Below are 23,577 nucleotides of genomic sequence, written 5' to 3'. Positions count from 1 at the left end.
TGAGGCCAGAATGGGCCACACTGCAAGTCCTCAAACCAGAAAAAAATACAAGCAAACAACACCACCACCACGAGCTAGGCTAGCCACCGTGAAGCCCAACTGATCCTCCCAGCTCCACACTCTACGAGGTCCCAATCGATCACTCAGTCGTGCCTAGCTATTTACAAGGATGCTGGGAATCCAAACTCATGGCTGTACACCAAGCTCTTTCTCCCTGAGTCATCTTTCCAGCCGTGAGCCTTTATTTTCCCCACAGTGTGTATGTTATCACATCAAAGCTCATCTGTGGACAAGAGATCTAAGCTGGGGGCGGGGAGAGACAAGACTCAGGGTAGGGGGTTCAACATGCCTGGAGTGGCAGGTGTGGGGGACCAAGACCTCCACAGACTCCCTCCCTGTCAGAACCCCCATCATGCCCATCATGGTGGCATGTCTTTGTCACGTGCTCCATCAAGAAGGGGAGCCAGACGCCCTCTTGCCAACTCCAGAGACAGACACAGCATCGCTCAGTCTCCAGGGCCTCCTGGCTGCAGGCAGGCTCACGAGAGAGCTCAAGGTCAGCGGCCAGTAGAAGAAAAGGAGCAGTGTGTGTGCAGGGAACTGCAGGGAGCAAACCCAAACCCTTCTTCTTGGCCATTTCCTGGCTTTGGAGACTGAGGCCCAGAGAGGACAGGAAGAAAAGACAGAACCCCAGGCTCACTGGGCAGAGCTCCAGGCCTGGCCCATCTGTTGTAAGAGCAGCTGCTGCTCCCCCAGCCCAGGAGACAGTGGACACCCCCAGAGGCTGGGCCCTCTGGAACCTACACACAAGTAGGTGACAGTAAAACAGACCCTCCTGTTCCCTAGCAACAGTAAGCCTTACACAAGATGGTGAGTGGCACCACGTGGACCACTGTTCGCCTGAGGTGCCTGCAGCAAGCTCCTTTGTACATTCCACCTTCCATTGTCTCCATCCAACACTGAGCCCTCCCAGCGAGGCCAGAAGAACCAGGAGTCTGTGCCCTCGGCCAGCAAGGGGGAAGGTGGCTGGTGGGCGGGGGCCCCAGCCGCCTTGTCCTTTACTGGGACTGTTCTGCGGCATATCCTGCAGCCACATGGCATGAACTCTGGCTGAGATCCGAATCCTTGATCATTTGGCTTTGAGACAGAGCCATCTCCCCCCTGCCCCCACAAAAGGTCATTTTATTGTATTAAACATTTTTATGTGTTTGGGTGTTTTGCCTGCGTGTGTGTCTGTGCATTGCGTGCTTGCCTGATGCTCAGAGAAATCAGAGGAGGATGTTGGATCCCCAGAAACTGAAGTTATAAACAATTGTGAACCACCATGTGGGTGCTGGAACTCTGACTCAGGTCCTCTGTAAGCTAAGAGTTTTAACCAGTGAGCTATCTCTCCAGCCCCTGTTTTGTTGTATGGGACAGAATCTCAGTTTGTAGCCCTGGCTGGTCTCAAGCTCTATGTAAACCAGGCTGTCCTCAGACTCACAGGGATCCATGTGCTGCAGCCTCCCCAATGCATCAAGCCTCGCTCACAGCATCATTCTAAAACCCAGCATTCAGCCACACCTGGCGAGCACTGCACTTAGGCGGCAGAAGGAGGCAGGTTTGAGGATAGGCTGGTCCATACAGCATGTTCCAGGCCAGCCAGGGCTATATAGTGAGACCCTATATTAAGAAAGAGAAAAAAGAAAGAAAGAAAGAAAGAAAGAAAGAAAGAAAGAAAGAAAGAAAGAACGAACTAATTATAAAATCCAATACTCGGAGCTGGAGAGATGGCTCAGAGGTTAAGAGCACTGTCTGCTCTTCCAGAGATCCCGAGTTCAATTCCCAGCAACCACATGGTGACTCACAACCATCTATAACAAGATGTGGTGCCCTCTTCTTGCAGGTGGGCACACATACAGGCAGAACATTGTATACATAATAAATAAATCTTAAAAAAAAAAATCCAATACTTATAGTGGGCCTTCAGTGAATGATATCCACTTGATGTCTGTTTTCCTTTTTTTCAGAATTGGACATTTTTAAGGACACAACCCCAGAGGAACCATGGCTGCCTGTCAGCATCTTCTAGGAGCAGGTAAGCGCCAGGGGTTGGGGTATGGTGAGGGGAAGAGGACAGTGCTATGGGCCAACACACAGCATGGCTTCTAGGGCAGCTTCTGTGTTCAAATCATGTGCTCCAGCTTAGGGGGTCTGTCTAGCATACTGGGTTTTGTTTTAATTGTGTGCAGCAAACAATCCACCCCCTTCTTTCAGGTGCCCCTGTGGTCAGCCAGACCAGAAGTGACGTTCCCCTGCACCTAGGGGCTGATACAGGCTCACCTGCTCTCCCAGCTGACTGGTATAGCCTAGCATCCCACTCAGTGTGCCCACCTGGCCACCATTGTGAGTGCTGAGATCCAGGATTTGGTCAAAACTATTACCCCACCCTGATATAAGCTAGTGCGTTGCTGTCAGCATTGGGAGCAGGAGGCAAGAGGATGTGGTGGTGGTCTCCAGCCCGAGGCTGTGGGACCTGTATACAGACAGCATTGTCACCTCCCTGTATGTGAACCCTATACTCTTCTGTGTAGCTCTGGTGCATGCCACCTATTTTGAGTGAGCTCTTCAGGGTTGAGGGACTGGGTACTAAGGTATGACAAAGAAACCTAGTTCCTGGCCTGCCAGCCGATACCACCTAAGAAAACAGCGTTCACCTGGGCAAGGCCAGCAGCTTTCAGTTTATGTCAAGTGAAGGAGTAGGATGCAGGGTCTGAGGGTGACACACACCACAGAGCTTCTCTGCCTCTGGCCAGGATCGTGTGAGCCCTGAACAGTGCCCTGTTGAATGTGCAAATCAGAAGCTCTGATGTCTACATCTTTGATTACTAAAAACACGGGAAATAAGCAATTACGATGTAGTACTTGCAGTTTGGGGTTGAAATTCTCCAAAGCATAGGAAAACTAGTTAAGGGGGAGGGGAAGGTGTTTGGTTTTGTTCTTTTCTTTTTCTGAGACAGTCTTGCAATGTTGCTCAGGCTGGTCTTGAACACCTCATATGAGGTGGACTCATATGTTCCACCTCAGCATCTGAGCTGAGAATATAGGGGAGCACCACTGTGCTGGGAATGCATTAGACTTTAAGGGAGCACCACTGTGCTGGGACTGCATGACACTCTAAGGGAGCACCACTGTGCTGGGAATGTATGACACTCTAAGGGAGCACCACTGTGCTGGGACTGCATGACACTCTAAGGGAGCACCACTGTGCTGGGACTGCATGACACTCTAAGGGAGCACCACTGTGCTGGGACTGCATGACACTCTAAGGGAGCACCACTGTGCTGGGAATGTATGACACTCTAAGGGAGCACCACTGTGCTGGGAATGTATGACACTCTAAGGGAGCATCATCATGCTGGGACTTAATGACACTCTAAGGGAGCACTACCATGCTGGGAGTCCAGAGGATTACTGACTGTGATGTTTAGGAAGAAATGCTGTCCTCAGAGTCAGCCATGAGCTGAGCACTGCTGGGAACGGCTACTAGGAAGAGAAAAGTGGGGGTTGACTGTTCTGTTATGATTTGAATGCAGAATGTCCCCATATGTTGAAGGTCTCATCTCTAGGTGTGGGGCTATTTTGGGAGGTGCTAGACACTTCTGCGGTACCTAGCTGGAGGAAGTAGGTCACTGAGGGTGCAGGGGTGTCAGGGTGTCTCTGGTCTGACCCCTTCCTGTCTCTCTGCTGTCTCCTGGCTGCTATGACGCTGTGCCTAGCCTTAGACCCCAAGCAGTGGAGTCAGCTGACCAGGGACTGTGAAACTCTTAACTCTGTCCTCTGGTTCTCTGTGACATTTGTCTCAGTGGTGAAAACCTACTAATACAGCCCAGGGCACCATGTCATTCTGTATCCCCACTAGGACAGATGGCCTGAGGGACAGTTACATCCCACTGTATAGATGAGCAAACTGAGCTTTAAAGGGCTAAGTGGGTCACTTACTGTGGGTCACAGTCAGGAAGAGACTTGAACATAGGCCTGCTTTATTTTATTTTTGTTCTTTCAAGACAGGGTTTCTCTGTGTAGCCTTGGCTGTCCTGGACTTGCTTTGAGTCGGCTTTATTTTTAAAGTGGATAAAAAGACGGAAAAAGCAGTGCACCACCATGAAGTTTGGCAAATCATCTGGACTTGCGTCCCTGAGTAAAAGAAGAAGAAACAGGGCCGCAAAGACCCTACCAGGTCTGAGGGCCAGGACCATCTCGCTGCCTGCACTGTTGGGTGTCCCACACCTAGAAGGCCCAGGACACAGGAGCTCACAGACTCTTCAGTGAATTATTGAAGAGCTTGGAGACACGAAGCACCAACTCTACCGTGAGGTGGGAGAGCACACGGCTATTTGAATCCCCTAGTTTCTGAAGTATATGACTGGCTACACAGTATCATTTCGTTTTGCATTTTTTGAGACAGCCTCTCAGGTACCCCAAGCTTCCTTCAAACTTCCTATGTAGCCAAGAATAACCTTGATCTGATCCTCCTGTCTCCACCTCCCAAGCGCTGGGAGCACAGGTGTGGGCCTGCCCCTGTAGATACTGTGTTGCGATCTAATTGTAGAACTTTTGTTGTTTGTTTTTTGAGAGAGGGTTTCTCTGTGTAACAAGAGCACTAGCTGTCCTGGACTCACTTTGTAGACCAGGCTGGCCTCGAACCCACAGACATCAGCTTGTCTTTCCCTCCCCAGTGCTGGGATTAAAGGCATCACCACACCTAGCTGTAGAACTATTTTTAAATATAAGGTTGGGGAAAAGAAAATAATAAAGCAGCTAACATGGAACCAACACACAGGTTTGCCAGAAGCTCACTTCAAATATGGTCTGTAACGCAACAGCTATGGCCAGCAGTTCCGCTCCGGTGCCTCTGTCACCATCTGTCACCTCTGTGCTTGCACCTGGGCTAGCTCCTCAACAGAAAACATTATTTGGGGGTTTTATAATTCCCAGGTAGAAGACCCAATGTCTTTTTTTTTTTTTTTTTTTTTTTTGCTTTTGTTGTTGTTTTTCAAGACAGGGTTTCTCTGTGTAGCCTTGGTTGTCCTGGACTTGCTCTGTAGACCAGGCTGGCCTCGAACTCACAGTGATCCACATGCCTCTGCCTCCCCGAGTGCTGGGATTAAAGGTGTGCACCACCATGCCCAGTTCCTTTTTGCCTTTTATTGGAGTGTGTGTGCACATACTCCAATTTGTGGGAGTTGGTTCTCTCCTTTTACCATGTGGGTTCCATGGTCCAACTCAGGTTGTCAGCCTTGGCAGCAGGCACCTTTACCTGCAAAGCTCTTCTAGCCCCATGCATGTCTTTTTACCATGTGCAGCTTGTTCCAAAATGACTTTTAAACAACATGTTGGTACATGCAGACCTGGTCCACTCATTTACAGTCTGGCACCCTGGAATCCTCCAGTGGAGCTAGGTGTGGTGAAGATGCCTTTAATTTGGCATCCATGAGGCTCTAGAATCAGCCCCCAGCATCCAAATAAAACAAACAGAAAAACAAACAAGAGGACTGCTTATTTCTCACCCTGCTTTCTCGTGGATAGAGCTCAGTCTTGACCGTCTCACACCATGCAGAAACAGTGTGCTCATGGGCTGTAGAACCTTGAAAACAATTCCAGTTGGGTCTGTGCCCCTTACAAGATTTTAGTGGCTCAGAGGCTTGTCTCTGTCTCTAACCTGGGGTAGTAAATGGCCTGATTCCCTGTAGAGGAAGAGTCCTGCCACCTGCAAATACTCCACAAGTCTGCTGTGTCTCAAGTACTCTGCCTTCAGGAGGTGCTGAGCACCCTGCGTGTGGGGAATACAGTGGCTGGGCCGGGCCACACAGGCTCTTGCTGTAATCCTGGACTGAAGAGGGACAGTGGCAGGATTTGGGGTGCTCATCTGTCTCAATCACACAGTAATGCACTCTTTGTTGGCCTCCTGAGGCCTTTAGGTCATGTGCAGCTCATGAGTGTCCCTTCTGCCACTGCACTGTCACACAACGGCAGTACCCAGGCAGCACCGCCCCCATCCCCACAGCCTGCAGAGAGCAAGGCACTGTCAGGAGGACCTGGACAGCTGACAACCCACCCACCAAGTGGGTGACTTGATGAATTAGTCAGTCCTCTCTCACGCTCACTATACCTCACCAAGCACAGCAAACACTGTTCATGAGATCTCAAATATCCACATGACAACAGACCTTTTGGTATTTTGTCATTGTGGGCACATCTGTGCCCTCACCAACATCCCAGGATAATTAATCCCACTAGTAGCCAGGATGCCTAGACTCTACATGGAGTGAGGTGAAGAGGAAGGCAACCCATGCAAGGACAGGGGATGCCAGTTGCCTCTGAGTGGCCTGATCTAATGTCTAGGCGTCAAAAATCTCACATGGTACAGAGAGGGAGATGTGGGAACTGCCCTAGACTCCTCCCCTTAAGTGGGGTCTCCCTGACCCTCCATGAATGAACAAGTGTCCCCGTCATTCTGCAGGTCAGGCTCACCACTCTCTCAGCTCCATGGACCCCATTTCTCTAACACTTACCCCCTTTCAGAGCTACGAGTTCCGACTTGTGCTGTTGCTGGAGCTCCTCAGGGGGAAAGGCTGTGCCAGCGTGGCTGCTGCCATCTCCTTTGATGGTCGGGCACCTTGTCCACTGGGAGCCTCCATGAGGACAACCAGTAAGATCTACCAAGGCAAGCTGAGGAAGTTCTCAGAGGCCCCAATAGAGCACATGTGTCTTTCCCCAAGTCACAGACCAGGCAGGAAGAGACCAAGGACCCCATCTGGGAGCTTTGACCCTCAGGCTTGTCACACTGTGCTAGGCGCAAGACTTAGGGAAAACTGACTCAGAGAAGGTTGAGGACCTGGGCCAAACGAAACCAAGTGTCTCGACTTATGTTTATGGAGCCTTCACTTGCTCATGACACCTGGCTCTGAGAAGTCACACCTAACGCCCTGTAAAACCTCAACAGGTCCCTTAGCCTGAGGCTCAGCATGAACACGTCCCCTCACGCAGCTGCTCACCATAACTGTGTAGTGAACAGGGAATTTATTTCTTGGGAATTTTTCAGGGTGGGATAGAAAAGTCTTTTCTGAAAAATTCCTCCAGGCCCCAGTATGAGGATGAGGTGAAAGCAGACCTGCTGTGATTGAAGGGACCTGGGATTCCTGCAGCCACCCTTTAGCGCTGCCACGCAGGCAAGCTTCCCAGCATCCCGTGAAGCCCAGTTTGAAAAGCATGCACTCCATGAGCAGGGGTGAGATGGTAGACTTCTATGGCGGCCTCTGCCATTCACCTTGAGTGAGCTGCTATGGGGCCTTGATTTCCCTGTTTGTACAATGAATCTGCTGGACAGGGCTTTCTGGCATCTGAGCTCTGCTCTGCTGGGAACATCGCAACACCACAGTTAGAAATGTCTAATCCTCAGGCTTCTGCCTCTCGGCTTCTAACATTCCACTGCCAAGCATCCATTGCTGAGCGTTAGAAGTCTGGGGTTGCCTGTATCCAGCCTGTGCTGGCACAGCACACTGGGGCCCAGGCTGCAGAAAGCAGAATTCATTAAGTCAACGTGATGCCCGGGGCAGCGAGTTCCCTGGAGAGGGCATGCCCCGTGCAGGATGGAGGAGGCGGAGGTGGGGGCTGGGTGGACCTGGATCAGCAGCCACTCAGTGGGCAGATCTGGGAGAGGGACCCAGGTCTCCTGACTCCTGCTCTATCTTTAGATCTCCATAGCAACCGTCGCCAGGGCACCGAGCTGAAGGCACCGGCTATGTGGCTGCCTGCAGGAGGGAGGGGCATTTGCCTCTGTTCCTCTTCTTTTGTGGGAAAGAACTCTGAGCTGGCCTCCTGAGCCAGAAAAGACAGACTGAGAGTGAGGCTGACTGTGGCAGGGTAGACATGGCGTAGACAGAGATGAGCCTGGGCAGTGCCCTGCTCTATGGTCAGGTCATAGACCCAAAGCCCTTAGAAGTCAGGTTTACCTCCACAGGAGGCTCAGAAGTCAAGGTCCTCTGAAGAGCTCTAAGCTCTTCCTGGGCCCTCGAAGGATGAGAGGCTCCTCATCCCTTGTCCCGTCCAGCCCCCAGGCAGCCTGAGCTCAGCAGGACTCCATTTGCTTGACTCCCTTGGAGTCCTCTTCCCTGGCTCCCCGGGCTAGCTGCTGCTCTCCCTCCATACACCAGGATGTGGCAGACAGGAAGGAGTTCCCAAGGTGATGACATTTGCCCAAGGTCTCTGGGCAAGTCAGCAGTGGGGCTGGGCTCCCTCCTGTGCCCCTGCTGTAAGGTCTATGGCTGGGGCTAGAAGAGGAAGTAGGAGTCCTCAGTCAGGCCAGCAGACAGCAAGCACCTCGCCATGTCCTCGGTAAATGCAGCTGAGCCACAGACTAATGTAAATGGCTTCCGTCGGCAGCAGGCCACCAGCTCATCGACCAGCTCCTGGCCCAGGCGGCCAAAGCGGGTCTTGTCACGGTAGCTCCAGGGAAGCTGCTCTGGGGAGGCCTCCTGGGAAGATAAGAAGAGCAATGACGACTCCTGGCAGTTCTTGGTGTTCGTCCAGCCAGCTCTTTTCTGCCACTGTGGGAAATGGGAGAAACCCTTCACCAGAAGATGCTCCTAACTCAACTGCCACCGCCATGCTCAGATACTAGTCTCTGAGCTATGTGATGAAGGCCAAGGCTACGGAGGCCATGGCGCTGCCGGCCACAGTAAACACAGCCCTGTGGAGGCCTGAGGAACAGGGGCTCCTAGTGTCTCATGTGCCTTCAGGCCTTGTAGCCTTGCCTCAAGAAGTCTGGATGACTTCCAGGTCCTCTAGTGCTGTCAAGGGGTACTCTCTGGTGACCTGGATTTCCCTATGCTCCTCCAAATGCCCTCCCTACCTGGTGGAACCTTGAGGGCAGAGCCAGCATGCCCCATTGGCCTCATTTCTCCTTCCCAATTCTCCCCAACCTGTTGGATCCACTGGTCCTACCCAAATTGTGCACCCCAAGATGCACCGAGGCTGGTTACTCCTCAGGTGTGGTAGAGCCCCTTAAATGATAGGTAGGTAGGTGCTGTGGTGGCAGAAGCAGGGCTATGACAGCAGGACACTAGCACCACCCCGGGCTCTGGGCCTGCAGGATGGACACCCCCCTTGGCAGATCCAGGTAGGCATTGGGAAAGGGGACCTGGCAGGGGTCAGCAAGGACAAAGGCTAGCTGCCAGAAGAGTGTAGCACAGTTGTACCTGCAAGCTCAGTGGCAGCAGGACAGAGGATTGGGGAAGGCAGGACAGGACAGGAGATGGAGCTGGCAAGGTCAACAGGCCACTGAGCTTGGGAAGGCCTGAGGCCAGTGGGAGCCAGTGCAGAATGAAGGACAAGCTGGCAGGAAGTGGAAGGAGTGGAGAGACCTGTTGCCAGGCTCGGGCAGAGAGAGGGGCAACCTGAGTCAAGTACATGGGTGTGAGTGGAGCTACCACTTACTCCTGCTATCAAGCCAGCAAGCCCATTTCCTGCCAACCTTCAGCATCTAGCATCATCAAAGCCTGGGAGGGCCGAACACGAACCTTAACATGACTTTCTGGGCCAGGCTCAAATGCTACCTTCTGTGCAGCATTCCTGACCCCATTTGCCCTCCCTGCTGGCCAGCATGTATGTGTACTATGCTGACAGGCACTAAGAGAATTGCTCTGTGTAGGATCAACCAGGCTGGTACCCAGCTCTCTGTTGCTGTTACCACAGTTCCACATCTGTAAAAGAGGTGGGATGGCAGTACAAACTCCATGAGACTGTAGTAAGGGCTGAAACGCTATGAATGCTGCACGGAGACATGTTCAAAGACCAGCAGGATCCTGATCAGTTTTTGTCGATTTGATGCAAGCTGGAGTCATCTGAGAAGGACTCTCAGTTGAGAAAATGCCTCTATCAGACTGGCCTATAGGCACACCTGTGGAGCATTCCCTCCCCCCCCCTGCCCGCCCCCCCACAGGGTCTCACTATGTATTGCTTTGGCTGGCCTAGAACTCGCTATGTGGACCAGGCTGACCTCAACACTTCAGCCTCTCAAAAGCTGGGTGTGCACCATCAAAATGTTATGTCAAAAAACCCCACCAAAAAAACCGGGAATGGTGGTGCACGCCTGTAATTCCAGCACTTGGGAGGCAGAGGCAGGCAAATTTCTGTGAGTTCGAGGCCAGCCTAGTCTACAGAGTGAGTCCAGGACAGCCAGGAATATAAGAGAAACCCTGTCTCAAAAGAAAAGGAAAGGAAGAAAGAAAGAAAGAAAGAAAGAAAGAAAGAAAGAAAGACGGGGGTGGTGAGAAAAGAAAGGATATGTACCATAGTGCTGGCTCATTTTCCTAGTTGATGACTAATGTGGCTGGTGCCATCCCTGAGCAGGGGCCCTGGGCTATATAAGAAAGCAAGCTGAACAAGCCAGGAAAGAGCATTCCTTCATGGTCTCTGCTTTCTGTTTTCAGGTTGAGTTTCTGCCATGACTTCCACTGTGGATGGACCACAGCTGAAAGCTGAAATACTTTCTTTCTTGAGCTGCTTCTCTCATGGTCTTTACCAGCCACTGAAGGCCACCAAGACAGCCAGCTGTGACCAGCTGTAGACAGGTGAGTGCCCCGGGGCCAGGAAGCTCTCACCTCCGTTTGTGTCCCTGGCATCTCATCCTTGAGGATAGAGGGAAAGAGGGCTAGCCAGCAGCCAGGGTCCTGTGTCCTGTCCTCTTCCTGGCCCAGGCTTTTGCAGGGCCACTATGCTGTTGGCCTGTGGCCTTCCCTCATCCCCTCGGCTGCACACAAGCCACCTGTTTCATGCTCTGCCTTGGGAATGTCCTGCTGCTGTTAATGATCACCAAACAGACCTCCCATGTGCACGTCAAAGAGCCTTCCACCATGGACAGGTCTGTAGACTCTGTCTCCACAAGGCTCCAGTCATACGGTTGGGGATCATATAAGCTGTCGGAGACCATCCAGAATGGTCTCAAAAAGGAAACCGAGGAGGTGGCACTGAAGTACAGAACTAAGGAAGTGGGGAGGGGGGCAGCAGGGAACCCCAACCCAGGGAGTACAGGAAGTAGTAAAATTAGACCCTCTAGAAAGCAGACTGACAACGGTAATGGAAGGCCTGGCTTGAGATGTACATGCTATGGCAAGAATTGGGGGAGGGGGACACAGGAAGCAGGACACGGGGTGGCTTCCAGCTGAAGAGTTGACAGCTCAGAGTCTGACAGCAGCCATTCCACAGCTGTGTGGAGGAACAGGTGGAGGTGGCAGGGACCTTACTAAGGCACTGCCCAGTCAGTCTTGATGGAAGCTCACGCTAAGCACCTCACGGAGTATGCGAGTGCACAGTGAGCCCAGGGGACAGCAATTTGAAGCACGGGTCGCATTGTCTGCATCCTCAGGAGTTTGAAGCACAGGGTCTGGTCCTGGCTCCCTGGTCGTTAGCATGTCCCTCAGCCCAGCAGCTCTTTAAGCCAGCTTCCTCCTCTGTAGGAACGACTTGGTAATGCCTACATTCCACACAGAGCACCTGGGATTATTAATACACACAGGGCATCGAGGCTACAGCCAGTCCTCAGGGCAGCACAAAGGGGATGCAGCTGATTAGGGGAGGAAGTCCCACCTGGGACTCACCTGACTGAGGACAAAGAAGGTTCGCACGTTCCAGAACCTGGCCTGTTCCTGGAGGAAGGTCTTCAGGTAGATGCCCTCGAAGGTCTTGAAGCAGCCCACCAAGGTGACGAAGGTCTCATCATCTGCGTTGTCTGTGATGCTCTGCAGGATAGGCACCATAGGGGCCAGGCCTGTGCCGGCTGCCAGCATGAGGAGTTCACCATACTAGAGAGTAGGATGGACAGTACAGTGGACGGTCGGGTCTTACCCACCACCCTACTGAGTCTTCTCTTGGTCTTGCCTAAGCTGGGCAGCAATGCCTTTCTCAAGTTCTCAAGTGCCCCACCCCTCTCTGCCATGTTCCACCCCAGGTAAGTACTGCAGAACACACATTATGGGACCCCGAGGCTCCCAGAGAGCAAATGTCTGTAGGGCTGCCATTTAACACTTCCCTACAAGGATGCAGCGTACAGCTGGCAAGGAGCTCACAAGCTCACAAAGCCACTTCCTCTCCCACCAAAGGCTTGCCCCTCCCAACTCCATCCCAGCCTGCTCTGGATTGCCTCCTCGGACCCTGGGGAGCTCTACAAAGGTCTCAGGGCCCCAGTCTAGAACCTGGAGCCTCTCTTCTCTGAATTAAATGAAGTGACACATGTGCCTAGTCTGGCACTGTAAGGTATGTTCCTGCCCAAGACCATTTCCTGTTTCTAGCTCTCTTAAAAAAGGGCAGGTCTTTTCAGACTCTCTTTCTTTATCTTCCCCACCCCAGACAGGGTTTCTCTGTCCTGGAACTCACTCTGTAGACCAGGCTGGCCTTGAACTCACAACATCTACCCGCCTCTGCCTCCCGAGTGCTGGGGTTAAAGGTGTGCACCACTATGCCCGGCTCAAAGTCAGTTTCTTAAAGGCTAGTTCCTGACCCACACAGAGATTAGGCTTCTGTGTGTGTATAAATACCAGCCATGTGATCTGGGCAAGCCATTGTCCTATCTGAACCTCAATTTCTTCACTGGTGGGAAACAATAATGAGAACATTATCCTAAAATAGCTCCCATCTCAGAATTGCCATGAGGACCAGATGAGCTAACATAAAGACCCGGTACAGAATTGAGGTTTCTCCCCCTTATTAAGCCTGAGATCCGGGGCCAGGTCACCTTGTTCTGCAACCACGGTCCCTCCAGCCTCTGGGTCTTTACCTGTGTCACCCCTCCCTTTCTCTCATTCTTGCTCAGGTCAAGTTCTCGGAAGCCTTCCCTGAGCAGGGCTGAGGTAGGGGCTCCTCTTTTCCTGTCCCCCTAGTGCCTTGTGCCTCCCTCATACAACACTGGCAAATACTACCTGCCTCGTCCTGGACAGGTGCTCGTGTCTGCCTGTGGCATGATGGTGCAGACAGATGTCTCTGTGGTTGATTTAACATCTGTGTGTAATGAGACACCCACAGAGGGTGGGTACTTGAGCTTTCTCAAGGAGCAGAGCAGGCTCTGGCAAAGCTTTGGTGGCCAATCTGAATGTGGGAGCCACCACCCTTGCCCCTTACCAATGACTGTAGGTAGGAAACAGAGGCCTCTGGTGTCCCAAAGATGCAGGCCACAGGCACTGGGAGGCTCCCTCATAGGAAAAATGGTGAGAGGGTCATCTGCTCCAAGCCAGGAGAAGAAACAACACCCACACCCTGTTCTCGAGGGTAACAACCCAGAATGAGGGGAACACCGAATGCAGAACTGAGCATGGGCAGTTCCAGAACACTGCTGGAGAGTGACAGCATATATACCTGTGTGTGTAAAATGGGGGTGGGAGGCACGAATCACCTGCGCGCTGCTGGGAAGGCTGAGTGAGCACCACATGGCAAGTGTTAAAGCCAGAGCCTGCACAGAGGACGCACTGCAGATGGGTTCGGCAGTATGTAAGAGGGTATATATTTACTGGGATGGAGCCCAGGGCCTCAGAAGAGTTAGGGAAGCGGTCTACACTAAGCTACATCCGAGCCCTGGCAGGGCTGTATGATGCTCATGTATGTGTGTGCATGTGTGCATTTGCATGTATGTGTGGGAGAGAGTTGGGAAGTGGGAATTGAGGCTGGCACCCTGGGGAGATGGCTTGCAGGTGCATTTGGGCTCCTTTTTGTCTGTTTCTGATATTTTTTTTTTTTTTGTTAGCGAACATGTCTTGCATTTATAATAAGGGAAAAATACAATAAAAGCTATTTTTAAATTAAACAAAAAGAATGGCAGGGCAAGCATGATTCATTCTTTTCCACTTGTTTTGGCTTTGCTTTGTTTTCCTAATTATAAAGGTAATAGGTGTTCATTCTAGATAATTTGCAAAGTATAATGATGAAATGAAAATTGCCCATAATTCCCCTCCCCCAACTGGCTAATATTTCATACACTGTCCATATACAATTTTTTCTGTGCATTTTAAGTTAGTTTCCCTATGAGGTGTTTCTTTTGTTGTTGTTTTGTTGTGTTGTTTTGTTTTGTTTTTTTTTTTTTTGGTCTCTCTGTGCAGCCTTGGTTATCCTGGACTCGCTTTGTGGACCAGCCTGGCCTCAAACTCACAGCGATCCGCCTGTCTCTGCCTCTCGAGTGCTGGGATTAAAGGCGTGCGCCACTACGCCCAGCCTTGGGTGTGTATTTTATACCAAGTACTTGTTACTTGCTCTTATAGTATAACACAGAGCAACATTAAAAACATAACTTCAGAATCTAGGAGGGTGCTCTATGAAGCACCTGTATCCAGTGTACTTAACTGGTCCCTTTGTTGGCTAGTCTAGTCTTTTGTTATTATAAATAAAATGCCACCAACACACGCGAAAGAAGAATCGTTTGGGTTTGTTTTTTCTCTCTATAACAGACTTCCAGAAATGGAATTGCTGGGTCAAAGGATTCTCAAGACTCACGCTACATATGACTGGACCTCTTCCCAGGCATGAGGCAGCCGATGAGAAATGGCCAGTTCTCTTTGGGAAAGCTGGACAGAGAGCCAAGCCTCCTATGCAGATGAGGTGAGAGTCTTCCAGTAAAGAAGTTCTCAGCTCCCAGCAGTGAGTGTGGGCTGTGTTCAGCCTCCTGAGCAGAAGGTGCGGCTGGAACAGTACCTGAGTGTCAGAGGGCCAGCTCTGAAGGCTGACTTCCTGTGGCACAGGCAGCCATCAACAGCTTTGGAGTAAGTAAGTGGTCAGTTCTGTTATCCGGGCTTCTCTATCTCCTTCCTTGTCTAAGGCCAGCACCACTCTGGGGAATGGGTTGAACTGTTAGCCTGAAACAGGGGACTCACGGCCTGGAGGACAGCCTGGGTAAGCTCCTCAGGACTGCAGGCGCTGGCACTGACCTTGTTTGGTTCATATAAGAAGCTTCCGAAAGGCCCTCGCCAGAAAGCTGTGTCTCCTGGTCTCCAGGACTCCACGTACCGGGACATCAGCCCCATCCGATAGCACTTGAAGCAAACACAGGCAACAGTTGGTGGACAGGCGTGTGGCGCTGTGCAAGCCTCCCTCGCTAACACTTAGATCTCCTTCTGCGTGCTCAGTGTCTCTGGGGGACTCTCAGCTTGCCTTCCTGTGCACCCCACGTGTTGGAGCTATTAATCCGCACTGGCATCTACTATACACGGTGGATGGTAAGGCTGCGATGGGCTCCAGTGGACCTCCCAACTTCAGAGGTCTCACATCCGGATGCCCGAGGGGACTGTGCAGGGAGCGCAGCTGGACAAAGACCTGGGTAGTGACTAAAGGCAGCTAACAGCCAGGCTCAGGAAGACAGCAGTGTCTCTACCAGGGGAAGCAACTTCGCAGGCGCTAGTCTGTAGTTAGTGTGCAGATGTCGCCAGATCTCAGGGGTCTTCCAGGAGATGAAGGTGATCCACGTTTTTACTGAAAACCCTCCCACTTCTGAAATGCCAGCGATAAACTCAGAATTCTGCGATCCTGGGCAGGCTGGAGCCAAGCACATTTGTATGCTGGATTCAGTTTGCAGTCTCTGGCTCATTCTATACCACCTCCTGCTGGGATGACTAAGTGGGTGAGCTGTTTACACTGCCTATCTGCTCTGTTCTGAGCACCGTGCTGGGGTTAGCAGGGCACGCAGTTGGACCTGAAACATCAACAAGTCCCCTGCCTGAACCATGAACATTCAGCAATAATTATTCCAATCAGTTAATGTATTCAGGCAGGCCTCCTCTAAAAGGCCTCAAAATATAGGAGGGATGTATATACACAGCTCAGACAAAAACAAGGTAGAGAAAGCCTCACAGTCTGTGAGGAGAAAGCCTGAGCCCACGGAGTAAAGCAAGGCTGGCTTCTTGGAGGTGGAGACACTGAAGGTTGGACAGGGGTTGGGGAGACAAGCAAAGATGACTTTGGCATTTGCAGCAGCACGGTCAAGGGCACAGGATGCCAGATGTTCTCTTGGGATGAACAGATGGCCATGGAGTGGTAGAGTCAGGGGAAACAGTGAGAGACAAAACTGGAAGGAGAGAGTTTAGTGGTCAGACCTCCCTTCAGGTGCCCACGGCTACCTCTGAGACTATCTGCATGAGGCACAGGACATCCCTGCTCACCTGGGAGGGAGGGTTTTTACTGGAAGCTGCATGGGAGCACATTTTGGTTTCTGGGCCCAATTTGGGGAAAGTAAGAACCCCAGCTATAGGGGCTAGAGAGATGGCTCAGCAGTTAAGAGCTCTGTCTGCCCTGCCAGAGGACCTGGGTTCGATTCCTAGCACCTGTGTGTTGGCTTACTACTGTCCATACACATAAAACAAAACAAACAAAACCCTAGTTATGGCTATAAGCAGCCCTGTGATGCAGACAACACCAAAGAAAACATTCTGCCACAGAGAGCCTAGTTTGAAGCAATGTTCAACAAAAACTAACATAGCTTTCCTCCTACTGTCCAAGAGGCTTTTAAGCTTCAGTTTTGCCACTGGTAAGGTGGGGATGATATGATCTTTCTGGGGTCATGGTTGAAATGAGAACAGAGTCACAGGCAGCGTAACCAGGGCTTAGGGGAAGCCTGAAGAAAGAGCCCTCCTTAGGGAAAAACCACCCACAAATTCCCACTGCCTCCCCAATTTGCAAAGATATTTTCAGCCCTTCCCAGCCAGTGGCTTAGGGATAATGAGATGCCTCTCTGAAGGAGAAGATGAGCCGTGCAGCTGGGAGGGACCCAGCTGCTCTGGAGGACTGTCTCCAGGCTTATCCTCTCAGCAGAAGCGCCCTAGACAAGCAGCGCAGGAAGCAGGCCATTTGGAGAGGATTTGTGGAATCTCCCAGACAAACAGGAGCGTGCAGAAGGGAGCTCGTCCAGGCTTATGTGGGGGAGGGCTAAACACTCAGGCTCTGCAGGCGGGCAGGAAAGCAGGGGCCCAAAGGCCCTAGGCCTCGGAGTCAGGGGCTTGCTCACCCAGAGCACTCCTTCCTCCACCTTCCAGCCTGGGTCCTCCCTGGCTGCAGCCAGCTGACAGTGAGTTGGGATACTGACAGCCAAGGAAGGAGGAGGCTTGGATGTCAGAGCTATTCTTCAGTACTGAAGCTCCTTCCGATTCCATGAGGGAAATGCTTTCATTTGCGGGCATGTGTGTCCATGGCCACAGGCTGCTAAGGATACCATGAAAGTGGCCTGACACAAAATCGCAAATGTATTTTAAAACATTATTAGTATTTTTGGTTTGTTTGTTTGTTGAGTCACTTGTCCTGGAGCATGAACTTTGTAGATGACAGGATGGTGTGGTGAGAGGCTGGATGTGCTCACGCGAAGGTGCACTTGCTCTAAGTCAAATGCCAGAGCGTCACAGAAAGCAACCTCTTTAGTTTCTTCACCCTGGGCCTCCATGTCTGTAATTTACTGCTTAGATTTTGGGTCTCCAGGGCATTTTGTACCCAACCCATTTCACTCATCCCTGATGACTCTTCCACCAGCCCAGCTATCCCACGGCATCCTCTTCTTCCACCACTTGGGCTGAAGAGAGTTCCTAGCCCTGTTTCCTGTCACCCTTTCCTGCATCTGGCTAGCAGCACTTTCAGGCCTCAACGCCATTCACTCTCTGCCACCATCAGGCCACACTCCTCCTTTGAGGCCCACCTCCCAGAGAGAGGGCGTCAGCTTAGCCCTGTCTGTGGGGTTCTTATGCCCAGTTTTCTCTCCTGTGTCCTGCCCCCTTCTGTGCCTGGATGCATGCCTTTTCCAGTCCCAGCTTCTTCTGCCTTGCTGCTCCCAGGTTCTCGGAGCCTTCCTCACGCAGCTCTCTTGCTCCTCAGCCCTCAAACACACAGCATCTCCCAGGAAGCTGGGCCTGAGTTCCTTGTATGCCACTCACCGTGAGCTGGCCGGGGCCACCTCTGTCATGACTAGCATCTTGCTGTGCTGCATCGATCTGATCAGTGTCCTGGCGGGGTCCCTCCAGGTCAGGCTGGATCCCTGTACCAGCACACACGGGTACAGGGACTTGCTCCCCACTTCTTTTCCCACCAGTATATAAAACAGGATAAGGCAGAGCTTTCCTAAAATCCCCAATAACATGTTTTCTGTCAAACGCCCAGCAGCACTCTCCACGGAAAAGGAGAAGAGCGAGCCCCCCCCCATAAAGCATTGCTCCTTTACGTCAGCCAGTTCTCACGCCAGCTGACACATGGGAACCCTCCACCCGAGTCAAGACGGAGGGGGAGGGACAAGTCAACAGTACCTTGCAGAATCCTCAACAAGAATCAACTCACCTTGATCAAAACCTCAAAGTAGCCTTCCGCACTGACAGGGCTGATGGGAGTGTAGGCTCTCTGAATTTCTAAGCCGTCTACTGTACCTCTGGGAAGGAGAAGCACACAGACAGTCAGGTAGCCAGGCATTTAACAAGTTCCTATCAGGCACCTCCTCTGCCAGGCTGATGGACGTGAAGGTGGGTTCCAGTCCTTCCCAGAGGTCCTCACTGAGGGACAGGTGAGGACCAGCAGAAGGAAGATCACTGAGCTCACCGCTACCCATGCTGCTTGTGAGACCTGTACAGGCCATGTAATCTCTCAGCGGCACCTCCTGTAACACAGCAGGGGAGTGGCCCTTCAGGTCCTGGTTGTGTGACTTCCCCGGGATCAGACCGAATAGAACGCCAAAGAGCACTGATGATGTGAGCGGTTTGCGGGACATTACTGTGGTTTCCTTCGCCGATACAAAATGATACAGATAAAAACAGCTGCTAAATCCCAGCACTCCGGAGGCAGAGGCAGGCAGATCGCTGTGAGTTCGAGGCCAGCCTGGTCTAAAAAGTGAGTCTAGGACAGTCAAGGCTACACAGAGAAACCCTGTCTTGAAAACCCCCCCAAAAAACAAAACAAAACAAACAAAAAACCCAAAAAACAGCTGCTAAGATTCATGAGTCTAACATAGACCAGCAAGCATGAGAACTGGAAGAGTCCTCAAAGGGGTCAGAGGCCAAAGCCCTGCCACTGTACCCATTGTCTTTACAATGTTGCTAACAACGGGGTCAGGAGAGCAATCCTGAGTCCTGAGAAGAGCTATGAGGTACCAATGCCTGTTGTGTTCCAGGCATACCATAGACGTAAGTTCATTTAAAGTCATAACCGAGGGCTGGAGAAATGGCTCCGAGGTTAAGAGCACTTGGCGCTCTTGCAGAGAACCTCCATTTGGGTCTCCACCTATATTGGCTGGATCATAACCGCCTGTAACCAATTTCAGAAGGCCTGACACCTTCTTCTGACCTTGAATACTGCACACATGACGCACATACATACACTCAAGCACACACGTATATGCATAAAATACAAATAAGTAAATCTCAAAAAGACCAGACCAAACCAAACCAAACCAAACCAAAACAACCAAAAACCAAATGCAGAATGCAATGCTAAGAGAGTTTGAATGCTAAATGATTCTGTTGATGTGAGTAGACAGAGCTGTGCCTTGGCCAGAAAGTGCTATTAAAGTACTGGTGTTATGTATCACAAAAGCACATATTACTGAGCTCCATGCTGAGGACTCCTTGCTACTGTGTCCATCCTGAGGAAGGCGAACAAGGGCTTAAGAAAGGTCAAGCAAGCTGCCCCAGGCTACTCGGCTGGTCCGTAATAAAGCAGGGCAGCAGACACTGGTCCCCCCACTACCTGTGTGTACCGTAGGACGAGGTGCTGCCCAGGATGCAGGCCGAGCTGACTGTGTCCAGCTAGTGTAAACCGGACAAGATAGGTGTCCTTGGTGACCTTCTCCAAGGTGCTGATGTGGAAGGCCAGGAAGGTCTCTGGACTCAGCTTGGTAGAACAGCCCTGCAACGGGAAGAGACGTGACCTCTAGAGATCAGACCCAAGGGACACACATCCTTGCTACTTCCCCCGATGAGAGCCATCTCCTGACGTGACAGAGTTGGCCCTTGCTCCCCTTGATCTACAGTATTGAATGTGGAGCTTCCTCTTCTTTGAAGCTGTCTGTAGCTCTCCACAACTGCAAGGCTAAGCACAGGCTCATTAGCCTACTCAGAGGAGCCGTGGGCAGCCACAAGCTTCATTTTATCCCACAGAACAGACGCTAGACCAAGGCCACCTGTCCCTGCCCACCTCGAGGTCTTTATTGTATCCTCTATACAAAACACTCCGGTGCCGAACCCTGCTCACCCTTCAGGTTTGATAACTTCCAGATCTGGAGAGCTGAAGGACTGATGGAGCCTTAGGGGTGATCCAACCCAACAGCCTTGTATCATATATGGGGAAACTGAGGCCTCAAGCCCCCAGGTTGTTTTTTTGTTTGTTTGTTTGTTTTGTTTTTTGTTTGTTTGGTTTTTTTTTTTTTTTTATTATATATACAGTGCTCTGCCTGCAGGTATATCTGTAGGCCAGAGGAGGGCATCAGATCACATTATAGAAGGTTGTGAGCCACCATGTGGTTGCTGGGAATTGAACTCAGGACCTCTGGAAGAGCAGTTGGTGCTCTTAACTGCTGAGCCATCTCTCCAGCCCCCCAGGTTTTCGGATTTCAGGAGGCACACTGGGGTGGGCTGCCCTTTTGGGAACAGATTTATTAACACCAGAGACAGAATATGGTGGAGATTCCAAATACAGCTCAGGCCCATGAGGCTAAGCAGGGGTTCCCTCTTATAGGCTTCGGAGAGAAAAGAGGGGCCCCACGTCATGTGGTTGGTGAGTAGCCCACAATGCACGCTGGCAGTCAGGTTGTGTGACTCCCAGGAGGCAGGAGAAGAGGCAAAGCTCAGCCTCCATAATAAGTAGTCCTGATTAGGGTACTTCCTTTGGGGAAGTAGGAATTACAGAGTCACAGACAGTCGCAGTATGGGGCCTGCCTGACATCTGTGACAGACACCACAGAAGCTGTGAGTGTACACAGAAAAAGGCTGCTGCAGACGAGCATGGCCTGAGCAGTCCCTACTCCAAACCTAATGGTTTGTTGTCCAAAGTCAGCCATGAGCAGGGACTCATGTCCTCTGGATCTCAGGTCTTGGCCCTTCCCATCCCAACCTCTCCTCCCCTCGCCCCGTGTTTCCTGTAGGAAGTCTTCTTTGATACCATGGCTACTATAAAGCTTGCTTGTTCTCTCTCTCATAGCTCAGACTGACCTTACTCACTACTTGGTCAAGATATATATACACATACACACGCACACATATATGTGTATATCTATATATATGTGTGTGACCATGCCTATTTTTGAATATGCATTTCATAAAATGTAAATTGCTATGTGAATTAATATATTGTTATTAATCACAATTTACAAGATAAAATTATTAGATTGAAATAAGCTGTTTTGTCCAGGTAGTGTGGACACACGCCTTTGATCCTAGTACTCAGGAGGCAGAGGCAGGTGGATTTCTGAATTTAAGGCCAGCCTGGTCAACAGAGTGAATTCCAGGACAGCCAGGGCTATGCAGAGAAACCCTGTCTCAAAACCCCAAAGGGGGTAAATGGTGTTTTGTAAGATTAACCAAACATCGCAATGTCACTTTAAAGGTGATTATAGGCACTGCATACTGAACATATAACTACTGTGAAATGTATGAAGTTCTTTAGGAGTTGGGAAGGGACAAGAAAGTCAGTAAGCACCGGAGAAAACTTAGTAACCACAGCACCTTATTTACCTGGCCGTGTAATACCATGTTAGTGTGCTTTTTGAGGACAAGGACTATGCCTTGCTCACTTTCCTCAGTGGCTTACAGGGCCTGGTGTATAACAGGTACTCAGTGGATATCTGTTGGGTGAAATAATTATTAGGTTCTTGCTAAACATTACAAATAACTTGGTCCAGTTGGATGCTGGTGGTGCAAGACTTTGATCCCAGCCCTTGGGAGGCAGAGGCAGGCAGATCTCTGTGAGTTCGAGGCCAGCCGGTCTACAGAGCGAGTTCCAGGACATCCAAGGCTACCCAGAGAAACCCTGTCTCGAAAAACCAAACCAACCAAACAACAAAGAAAAACAAACAAACATAACGTGACCCATTTTACAGATGGGGAAATTAAGGCTTCAAGAGGGCAAAAGACTAAATGCATATAGCTAGTAGGCTGGTTTCAGGTCTGGACCTTGCTCCCCGGATCTGTCTGCTTCCATTACGACTGCTTCTTTCTCTCCATTGTCTAGTTAAGGAAGGCTGCCCACAGCAGGCGCCCTGGGCAGGGCAGGGAGGACAGATGTTGCCACTCTGGACTCCTCACCCGGGTCTCAGGTGGCTGCTTCCCACTCAGCAGGCTCCTGTCGTTTCTGGCTTGGGCTGTCTCCCATCGCTCCAGGTCTCGGTAATAGAGGTCAAACACACAGGGTGAACAGCCACTGCCGCAGCACTGGGAGGGCAGGGGCGCCACAGGCTTCAACTGCAGCCACGCTTTGGCATCACTGTCCTCCTTCAGATCCATGATCACTGGGACAAGTGGAGTGGGCCAGGCTCTCCTTCACTGTCAGCCTGGGAGGAAAACACAGGGGTTAGCTCTGTCCTCCCCAAGGCCTGCCAGGTTACAGGGACAGGGATGGTTTAACCAGAGATCTGCTGTCAGATGGACACACTACTTACAATTATTGGGGGGTGGGGTTATGTGTGTGAAATAAATCTCAGCAGAAAAGGGGATTTGGCTTCAGAAACCCTTTACTTTTTAAAAAAAATTTGATTTATTATTATGTATACAGTATGCATCAGATCATATTAGAGATGGTTTTGAGCCACCATGTGGTTGCTAGGAATTGAACTCATGACCTCTGGAAGAGCAGTCTATGCTCTTAACCACTGAGCCATCTCTCTAGCTCCCCCCCCCCCCCAGAAACCCTTTTCTACTGTGCAGGGAGCTCTGTGAGGTCAGTATACTTCTGAGGGCAGGGCACCAGTGAGAACAAGGTTGATGTCTTGCTTTTTCTGCAGTCTCCTGTCAGAGCTGGCATACAGGAAGCTCCTCCTGACTGGTGAGTGCTCACCCTGTGGTCTGGGAGCTGGGCACAGGATTAGGTGCTGGAATGCCACAGAAGTGAACAGGACATGGTCCCTGTCCCTGTTAAGACCTAGCACGGATTAGCCGGGTGGTGGTGGTGGCGCACATCTTTAATCCCAGCACTCAGGAGGCAGAGGCAGGCGGGTCGCTGTAAGTTCAAGGCTAGCCTGGTCTCCAAAGTTAGTCCAGGACAGCCAAGGCTACACAGAGAAACCTTGTCTTGAAAAAAAAAAAAAAAAAAAAAAAGACCTAGCATGGTGCTGCATCCATCCAATCAATCCATCTTTACAGCATGCTATGTATCAGGAACATGAGTGACTGAGGCCTCTCTTTATGCCAGTCACTCTCTGGGTTTGGGGAAGGGTATATTAAAATGAAGCACGTGAAAATGCTTTTTTGTTCACTGTAAACTCCTGTCTAGTGCTAGTCATACTGTCCTTTGCCTTATATGTGCCTCCTTTGTGGGGTTTAAACAGTCCTATCGTCTCAGCTATTTTGGAAATTGGTAGAGATGTTGGCCACATCAATCACATTTTTA

The 23,577-nt window shown here is 51.0% G+C and overlaps 1 protein-coding gene across 4 annotated transcripts; it reads right to left on the bottom strand.

Moving 5' to 3' along the window:
* Positions 1–7,063: 7,063 nt before the first annotated feature.
* On the bottom strand, positions 7,064–22,618 carry LOC127211620 (NADH-cytochrome b5 reductase-like). 4 transcript variants are annotated; one of them, XM_051171620.1, is made up of 8 exons: positions 22,278–22,618; positions 19,736–19,884; positions 18,328–18,415; positions 14,949–15,053; positions 11,629–11,843; positions 11,262–11,292; positions 9,281–9,375; positions 7,064–8,555 (listed from the first exon to the last, which is right to left on the bottom strand). In XM_051171620.1, the coding sequence occupies exons 1-8, from the start codon at positions 22,473–22,475 to the stop codon at positions 8,399–8,401; spliced, it is 1,038 nt and encodes a 345-aa protein (XP_051027577.1). In that variant the 5' UTR covers positions 22,476–22,618; the 3' UTR covers positions 7,064–8,398. The 4 variants fall into 4 exon arrangements, with proteins under 4 accessions (XP_051027577.1, XP_051027575.1, XP_051027574.1 ...); XM_051171618.1 differs by lacking the exons at positions 9,281–9,375; positions 11,262–11,292 and having other exon boundaries at positions 7,064–8,516; positions 11,640–11,780; XM_051171617.1 differs by lacking the exons at positions 9,281–9,375; positions 11,262–11,292 and having other exon boundaries at positions 7,064–8,516; positions 11,640–11,843; positions 22,278–22,616.
* Between the last annotated feature and the right edge of the window lie 959 nt (positions 22,619–23,577).

This window comes from Acomys russatus, chromosome 29, assembly GCF_903995435.1.
Source record: "Acomys russatus chromosome 29, mAcoRus1.1, whole genome shotgun sequence".
Classification (NCBI taxonomy): domain Eukaryota; kingdom Metazoa; phylum Chordata; class Mammalia; order Rodentia; family Muridae; genus Acomys; species Acomys russatus.
The sequence above is the reverse complement of the archived record's forward strand: the minus strand, read 5'-3'. Positions and strand labels throughout refer to the sequence as shown.

Bases quoted from the DNA above. Each gene is read 5' to 3' on its own strand.
- LOC127211620 (XM_051171620.1), bottom strand. From the start codon at position 22,475: ATGGATCTGAAGGAGGACAGTGATGCCAAAGCGTGGCTGCAGTTGAAG. The intron at 18,416-19,735 runs GTACACACAGGT...TCTCCTTCCCAG, and splicing joins GGGCAGCACCTCGTCCTACG to AGGTACAGTAGACGGCTTAG. The intron at 11,293-11,628 runs GTGGGACTTCCT...CTGACTGGGCAG, and splicing joins CTCAGTCAGGTGAGTCCCAG to TGCCTTAGTAAGGTCCCTGC.